This window comes from Eretmochelys imbricata, chromosome 20, assembly GCF_965152235.1.
Source record: "Eretmochelys imbricata isolate rEreImb1 chromosome 20, rEreImb1.hap1, whole genome shotgun sequence".
NCBI lineage: Eukaryota > Metazoa > Chordata > Testudines > Cheloniidae > Eretmochelys > Eretmochelys imbricata.
Window position 1 is genome coordinate 17905828 of NC_135591.1, and position 9278 is coordinate 17915105.

The following is a 9278-nucleotide window of genomic DNA, read 5'->3' on the forward strand; positions in this document are numbered from 1 at the left end:
TCCAGTTAGTAATGCTCTTTTTGATGGTGATGCATTGAGCACTTTCTTTGCAAGCTCAGCCGCATTAGAGCAAGTGACAGAACTGTCTCCCCTTTCCAGGGCTCCCCCTCACTGAGTTTGACTCAGGGGCTCAGTCACCTTTGCATTGAACTGTTGGATCAGTGAAGTCTGGGTCCCCTGAAGTGGATACAAACCCAGGTTGGCAGGTACAGTAACGGCTCTGGATCATATAGATGCACATTGCATGTTTAGGGCACATAGACGGATCATCACATCTATTAGCTGTAAAATGAAGAAGGAACCAATGATCATTTAATTAAAACACAGCCCTATTTAGCCACCAGTGGAGCATGTGGCTTTCTGGTGAGTGGGGAAGAAGGAGGCAGAGACAAAGATCAAGAGATCAGAAGAGAATGAAAAATATGCATAGAGACATAAGGAGGAAATTGGATGGAAAGTTCTTTGCCCGTTCAAAGCCCCCCTCCAGCTGCAGGACACTCCGAGGTTTGGAACTGGAGATTTTGTTCATGTTTCTAGGCATCAGCTTACGAGCTCTGGTGAAACATTGAGTCCCCTTGAAGCAGACGAGCCAGCAAATGCCTGAAAGAGGACAAACAACCAAGGATGCTCTTACTGCACTGGGTTTTATTGCTGTTACCCTGTAGGAGGCTGCATGGCCTAGTGGATAAAGCATTAGGCTGGGAGATCAGAGTTTTATTCCTGGCTCAGTCACTGACCTGCCAGTTGACCTTGGACAAGTCCTTACCCCTCTCAGTATCCCCTTGGTCCATCTTTTCTATTTAGACTGTAAGCTCAAGGCGAGCATTGTGTCCATACAGCGCCTAGCACAGATACCTGATACCGGTGGAGACCCCTCCCCCCAAGCACTTTGGAATATAGTCTATAGATAATAAAAGCAATTTTGGGGGGCTTACAGTGGGCCAAACCCTCCTCGTGGGGAGGATGGGGACCTGTAAAACAGGAGGGTTGGTAGGATTGAATGTTTATGGGTAGATGTTGGTAAACGTCAGTTTCGCCAGACACACACAAACAAACCCATAAAAAGAATATTTCCCTCAACAATTGAAATTGACCAGTAGGGAAAGAAAGAAAATGTTACTTGAGAACTTATTACAGTTTGATTTACTGATTTTTACTTTCTATATTGTGACTGACACGGACAATTTGTGTTTTAACAATGACAGAGCTTTGACTTTTTGAATCTCAAGGTCTGTGGTCATTAAACAAATACTGCCTGACTCCCCCCATGGCCTGACCCCTCCATAGTTTCCCCACAACCAAGAACATTTAAATCAATAAAAATAAAGAACTAAAATCGAGTTGTGCTCGGCCTACAAACCCGTGTGGCTCTGTTGGCTCTGTTGGCTCTAGCTCTGCTAAAGTAACTGATGAGCTGACCTCTGTCGTTGAAACCAAGGGAGTTTTGTCTGAGCAAACCCCGAGACAAACACTCGGGGTTTGTCTCATTCCCAAGCCTACGCTGTGAGAGAGTGACTCACTTCTCCGATTGCCCAGTGTCCCCACTGCACATTTATCAAATCGTCTCAGAAACCAGTCTCAAAACCATTTCTTTGTAACCTGCTGCCGCAGTACACATCAACTGACCCTCTGCGCCTTTCACGGATAGCGGAGCCTCAGAAACGCCATCAGAAGCCCAGCTGCTCAGGAAAACCCCCTCTGGAGCTGGGAATGCAGGTGGAATTCTCAGAAGTTTACTTCTGTTCCCTGCACTGTAGCAGCCCCAAAGAACGGCTACTTGATACTTCCTCTTCCACACTCAGCCAGAACTAAGAAATGCAGGGGCACACGGTGAGGATTTAAAAACGAAGGGACCAAACCTTTTTGGATGAACAATATTTTCACCTGATCCTTATTTTACCCTCCCAATGGATTCAGCAGTTTACAATAGAACAACAGGTCATGCCAGGCACAGTAGAAGGATCTCACTACCGTTGGCCGAGGGCTTTTCCCAACTCTCACCGCTTTGTGTTGGAGATCCAGCACTTTGCAGCCCATTACATGAGGGTCTTTTCCTTGTGGATCCAAGATGGCTGGACGTTAGAGGAAGGAGGTTTTGGAACCTTTTTCCAATAGGATTAGTCTGAACTAACCCACCCAGCTAGTCTGAAGATGGAATTAATCTCATTCATATAACAGGACTGCTATAAGACAGGACTGTGTATGACAGCAGGGGCCTGGACTCAATGACCCAGATGGTCCCATGTCCTAAGGAAGTTTTACTAACTAAATCCACCATTTGTTATATGGCTGCTCCAAGCTGCGTCATGAGTTAGGACAGCAGTTCTCAAACTTGCCAGATTACTGCACCCCTCTCAGGAGTCTGATTGGTCTTGCATACCCTCAAATTCAATTCACTTAAACGCGACTTGCTTACAAAAATCAGACACAAAAATACAGAAGTGTTATAGCATGTGATTACTGAAAAATTGCTGACTTTCTCATTGTTACCATATCATTATAAAATCAATTGGAATATAAATACCGTACTTACAGTTCAGTGGATGGTATATAGAGCAGTATAAACAAGTCATTGTCGTATGAAATTTTAGTTTGTCCTGACTTCGCTAGTGCTTTTTATGTCACCTGTGGTAAAACTAGGCAAATATCTAGATGAGTTGATGTACCCCCTGGAAGACCCCTGCAGACCCCCAGAGGCACGTGTACCCCTGGTTGAGAACCACTGAGTTAGGATAAAGCTCTGGGGGCTAGTCTGGTCCCAGTTACACTGGTACCAATCTACAATAACTTCACTGAAGTCAACAAGAAAAATGGGGGTCTTGCAATTAAGGCCCGATCCACAAAGGAATTTAAGGGCCTAAATCCCAGATCCACAAAACCCCTCCTCAGCTGCCCCCTAACCCTGTAGATGCCTAAACTCACAGGCTAAAACTTTCTCTAGGCACCTGAGTTTCTGCCTTTGGGCACATGCCCTGTTTGCCTTGCTCTTGATGCCTATCTCATACCTAAACCCCACAAATTGTGGGGTGGGGGCCCCAATCTTGTAGGCATGCTTAGAGCATGCCTCCTGGACTGGGTCCCATTCAAAATTGGGGGAGGGGGATAAGCAGTGGGGGCTCCTTGTTCATACCTTTTAGCCTGAGGTTAGCTCACTCGCCTGGATTACGGGAGACCGAGGCTCAATTCCCCCTTGTGCCTGATGGGGGGAGGGGGGAGAGAAAAAGGGGATTTGAACAGAGGGGTTTCTGCCTATAAAGAGTGTGTCCTAACCACTGTGCTACCAAAGTCTGTCATATTTAATTAGTTATACAAAGCAGAAGAGCTCAAAGAGCCATTGGAGCGGGGGACTGGACGCTGGGTCTCCCGTGTCCCAAGCAGGTGTACTAACCCCCTCACTGCAGGGTCACTCTCACTCGGTCTGTGGCCCAGTGACTATCCCCAAAAGAGCCAGGAGAATTAGAGGATTGGAGCACGTGTGTAGGTGAAAGATTCAAAGAGCTCAATCTATTTAGTTTAAGAAAGAGAAGGTTAAGGAGTGTCTTGATTACCATTTATAAACATCTACACAGGAACAAATATTTAATATTGGGCTTTTGAATCTAGCAGAGAAAGGTGTAACACAATCCAATGGCAGGAAGATAAATCTAGACAAATTCAGACTGGAAAGAAGGCGTACATTTTTGACAGTGAAGTTAATTAACCATTAGAACAATTTACCAAGGGTCATGGTAGATTTTCCATCCCTGACGATATGAAAATCAAGATAGGATGTGTTTCTAAAAGATCTGCTCCAGAAATTAGTTTGGGGGTAGTTCTATGGTCTATGTAGAGAGGAGGTCAGATTAAATACTCACACTAGTCCTGTCTAGCCTTGGAATCTGTGGTTTATTAACTTTATCAGTGATGATTTTATGTTTTCTTCCAGGTCATTGATGAAATGAGTGTTCATTTCAAGAGTCACAGATCTGGGCTGAATGCCCAGCAGTGAAGGGCCCTACAAAGATCCTAACACAATTATTGAGGCAGCAGCCAGTCATGGACCCTTGTGCTAGGCATTGTACAAACAGAGAAGAAAGAGAGTTTTCCTGCCCCAAAGACCTCAAGCTAAGATTTTTTTTTTGCCAAGCCCCCATTGGAAGAAAATAACCCAATTCCTTTCAAACTTACCCAGAAGGTGGGAGACAAGCTGCTTCATGGCGGCCGCTGCCTTCTTCAGCCAGGCAAGAAAACCACATCTACTTTATCCTGTTGTGATCTTTCTCAGAGGAAGTTTGCTGAGTGATACAGGTTTTACTGGGGCTTTTTATCACCGTGCCTTATCTCAGCTGTGTCTCTTTTTGGACGGTGTGAGGGAGCAAGGCCAGATGGCTATAGAAAAGTAGTGGGAGATAGATCTATTAGCTCCAGGCTAAACAAATCCCTGGTACCAGGATAAGTTAAATGGCAGCTGCTCCAGGTCAATTAAGACACCTGGGGCCCATTAAGAGCTTTCCAGAAGGCAGGGAGGACCACGGCCAGTGCAAGGATATTTTGCGCCCTGGGTGAAGCTTCCACCTTGCTTCTCTCCCCCGCCTGTCCCGCCCATCAATTCACTGAGGGGCAAATCCCAATGATTATAGCTCTAACTGCACCTGTTACCTCTTGATTATTAAAAAGATAATTCTTAATGATCAGTAATGAATACAATCATACAGTTCAAGGGCAGAGGGGATATTTTATTATTGGGTTATAAATCTTTTTCTCTTATAATATAAATCATACATGCTGCTGAGAAGGAAGGTCTTGTGTGTGAGTCACGTGCCAGGGAGCGAGCAGATCCATGTTCTATTCCCAGCTTTTCCTCAGAATTCCTGCAACACACAAATTCTCCTCCCTTGCAAGGCAACTCAGAGGAACATCTAGAAGAGCTAGCTTTTACACAGACATATCCTTGAGCCACCATGACACCCATGTGCCTCATATTCAATGGAATAGGCACATTGCCCCCCAAGAACTCCAGCGAGCAGGGATAGGGCGTGTTTAAACCATGTACTACGTGTCCTGGGGTGCAGGACAACACTAATCTGTCTGTTTATGGTTAAAGAGCACTTCAAATGCCATTGCATCTACTAACTGATGATTAGACAATACAGCACGGAGGCACTTGCTTAACTTCAACCGTGTGAGTAGCCCTGCTATGTTTAAAGTTACTCACATGCTTCAGTGCGTGATACGTAGTAAATGATCGTCCCCAGGTGTTTACAGTCTAAAGACATGATATAATAGGTGCATAGACAAACAACTGGGCAGGCTGTCCGCGGTGCGTATGGCTGTGGGATGTTTCTTTTAGAACGAAATCCAAATTAATAAATCAAGTCACTTGGCATAGCCAATCAAGAATCAACTTTGCAGTTGACAAATCCCCTTCAGTTAATTGCTCATCTAACTTCCAGCAACTTTCCTGAAAATCTAGGCTCTTTATCTCGTAGATAAAAAATGTATTTCTCTCTCCCATCCTCTGGAAACCGAACTACTTGGTGGCTTCGTTGATATGAGTTCATTGTTTTTCATTTGACTTTCAAAACATGCTGTGCAGATATTTGAGTAACTACCTCAAAAGGCAGAAAAGGGGTGGCGGGGGAAAGGTTGTTTTTCCATACTCAACTTTCAAAATCATTTTCTTTCTTTGCGAATTGTTAACAATATTAAAGTTAGTGAAACAAGACTTTTTAAAAGATGTGATGGTCCAAGTATAAACCAACTCACTTTGTATAAACATATTAAAATACTTTATATTTACTTCTCAACCATGTAATTGGTCTTTTTGTATCTGAAATCTGAAGAATATTCCCATCTTGCATGATAAACTATAATCTAGGGCTTCTTCTGAATTGTGTACCATTGTTCGGTAACGTAACCAAGATTTTCAATGGTGAGCACAGAATCTGCATTTCAAACACAAAACACAAAAGGCCAAAAATGCAATGTGATGGGATATCAAGTTATTGAAGAACCCTAAATATGCATTTACGCGCTGGCCCCCGTGCACCCCCCAGTTCCCCCTCGCCGCGCTCGGGCTCTGTGGCTCCCGGGCGTGTGAGCTGCCGCTGGCGGGACACAGGGCCCTGAGCCTGCTCTGGGAGGGGCAGCGGCGGCTCACATGCCCAGGAGCCGCAGAACTCGCTTGCCGCCCCCACAAGCCGACGGTCTGGCTCTCCGATGCCTCTGGAAGGTGGCTTCTCCCTGCCAAGCCAGGGCACCACTTTTTGTCACCCCCCCCCAACCTCTTAGCGCCCTGGGCCACCACCTAGTTCACCTAGTGGTTGCACCAGCCCTGGGGAGAACGCTAGGTTGATTGGGATACCTGAAGCCAATCAGGGGCTGGCTGAAACTAGTTACAAGCCTCCCAGTTAGTCAGATGGGCACATGTGTCAGGAGCTGTGGGAGGAAGTTGCGCTGTTGGAGAGGCTGAGCAGTACACACCATATCAGGCACAAGGAAGGAGGCCCTGAGGTAAGGGTGAAGTGGAACTTGAGGAAGTGAGGGCTGCTGTGGGGAAGTAGCCCAGGGAATTGTACATGTCATGTTTCTAAAAGGTCAGCTACCATAGCTGATACTATTAGGGTCCCAGGGTAGAGGGCGGGCCCGGGCTCCCCCCCTTTGCCCCTCTGATTAATCACTGAGACTGGGAGACAACAGAGACTGTGCAAGGGAGGATAGCTTCTCCTCACCTCCCTCGCTGGCTTATGATGAAAATGGCTCAGTAGACTGTGGCCCTTGTCTCCAGAGAGACAACGGCTATGTGGAGGGTCACAGTAAGCCTCTGAGGCTAGCGAAATCTGCCAGGAAACGCGGGACCCACGGAAGCAAGGACAGAACTTTGTCACAACAGATACACCTCCCCTACCCACGATGGCCTTTAAGCATCTCACTAATGTTTGTTATGAGGGTAAACCTACTTCCAGTGGTGTTGGAACTAGGGGTGCTGCCATGGCTCCCAGGTTGAAGCAGTAATAACAAACACCAAATACATGATTTCCATCAGCAGCACCCCCCTCCCACTATAAAAATTGTTCCAGCTCCCCCGCCTACCTCCCTGCAATCTACAGGAAGGAAAGTAACAGGGAAAACTGTTCTCCTTTTCTTTCAGGAACTGAAACTGGCTAATAATAATAGTGGGATGTGAAGGCTTTAAATAATCTCATGGATGGTTCCTGGGACCCACATGTGACATTCTATAGCTTGGGGGAGCATCCTGTCACCCCCATATTCCTCATTTTTATATAATTGTGATCTTACATATAAAGCACACCTTGTAAGGTTTCAGGGGAGAGGTTATGATCTGCTGAAAGTCGTGTCTCTATCCATAGATGTGTATCATTAATGCATATGAAGTTATGAGAATTATGTTGTATGGTTGTCACTAAAACACGCTGTAAGTTGGGGAATCCACCAGATATTTGCTCCCCAGAGTCAACAGCAAGGAAAGTAACCAACACCCAGGCGGGGTGTCAAACAACCCATCAACAGCCATTGACCAGCAAGAGAGCTACAATTCAATGACTCACCTGCATGAGGCCACACCAAGAGAACTGCTCAATCTTGCCTGGAGACTCAGCAATGCCCCCCAGACATGTCTGGACTTGTGCTCCCCAAGCACACGGCCTTTCTCCTTCACCCACCTATGCTGCAAGCAACAAGGGACACTCTGAAGCCTCCAAATGAGGAGACTGGCCCAGATTTCAAGAGTAAAATCTGTGTACTATCAACTGCAATATCCAGTGGGGTGAGAAAACCTGCTTAATCTAGATGTTGCCCAGTCTAACAGGGTTGAGAGTTTAGACTGCGTGCTTATATTTTCTTTCAGTAACTAACTCTGACCTTTTTGCCTATAACTTTTGCCTTTCCTGCTGGAGTAGGAAGTTGTTCTGGGGCTCGGGGCTGACTGTACAGCTTATAGAAAGGGAAACAAAGACCCTGTGCCCCATCTCGATTTCATGCCAGCCCCTTTAGGCCGCTCTAGCAGCATAAAGTGGGCAGATATGCCCCCCCCCTTGTAAACGTCCCGTGGGCAGGGGGCCTCGCTAGCTGGTGTAGGGGTCCTGCATCCCCCTGCCCCCAGAGTAGAGAGCAAATCAGGGGCATGACCAGAGTACACTGCACTACAGCTCTTCCCTGCTCCCCAGGAGGCTATAGGTTGCAGCATAAGTTAGAACAGCCTCGAGGCTGCTCTAACTTACACAGAGGGCTGAGCAGAGTTCTGAATGGCCCCAGAATAGAAGGAACACAACATTTCTTCTGACTTAGCTGCTGTAGAGTCTCTCCCTACAAGCCCTACTCTGATATGGAATGACTCTCACTTCTGGATATGTCTGAAGTGGAGGTCATGGGGCCCAACTGGGCCAGCCAGACAGGGCTTTAGCACCTGACTGCCAGCGTTCCTGGCACTGACCTAGGCACTGTGTTCGCAGCACTATGCCTCAGAGGACATGAGGTAACACATCACAGCGGATCTCGTGCTCTGCTGCTAGGGGACAGCTGTGGGGACCAAGAACCCTGGTGGGGAGAACAATGGGGAGTTGTGGGGGGGAAGAGAAGAGTCTACATACTAGGAGTCCCCATCCGGCCAGCACTGCGAGGGTTAACACAGAATGCAGCACCAATCTCTCTGCTTTACCCCTGCAGCTTTCTGCTGCCTTATCTCCCTGCCAGAGCTCAGCTCCCCTCCTTGGTTTCTTGCAGCAGCTCTTCTTATCGCCCTGGTGCAGGACGGTGGCACTTCTTGTGGAAGAAACTTCCCCTTTGAAGCCACAAGCTGGGGTTCCAAGAACTGCCCAGCAGGCCCACGTATGAGAACCAAGGAACCCCCGGGGGGCCCCTCACGGGGGCTCAGGGTGTACCTACATTGTAACCAGGAGGTGTGACCACTGCACTTCTAGGCATATCTGAGCCAACGGTCCAGTCGCGCCGGAACGCTCCGCCACACCGTTCCAGCACTTCCCTGGCATCTTGCGATGCTTCCAGTACTTACATTCCAGCACGGCTTGAGCGCTGCATCAGCCCCTGATCGGGTGATGACCCCCTTTATCTAGCGAGATCACGGCTAGCTGGAGTATTAATAGCAGTGAAGTCCCAGTAGCACGGGGCAGCGGCTGCTCAAACATGTGCCCTGGGTCCTGGGCTAGCAGCAGGCGGCCAGCTGCTCCTCGAGCTAGCTAGACATATCTGCTGTACGTCTGCTCCTGCTGCAGTCCCACACCCCCAGCTGCAGCATAGATATACCCTAAGGTGCGTCTCTC

The 9278-nt window shown here is 47.5% G+C and overlaps 1 protein-coding gene across 1 annotated transcript in view; it reads right to left on the reverse strand.

Moving 5' to 3' along the window:
- Window positions 1–9218, reverse strand: part of LOC144277436 (adhesion G protein-coupled receptor E3-like) — a 39663-nt gene extending 30445 nt beyond the window's left edge. Inside the window, 5 exon segments of the mRNA XM_077838182.1 lie at window positions 139–282; window positions 4168–4240; window positions 4242–4316; window positions 4318–4368; window positions 8884–9218. Of these exon segments, the coding sequence (XP_077694308.1) occupies window positions 139–282; window positions 4168–4240; window positions 4242–4316; window positions 4318–4368; window positions 8884–8922 (382 nt within the window). The 5' untranslated portion in view covers window positions 8923–9218.
- Between the last annotated feature and the right edge of the window lie 60 nt (window positions 9219–9278).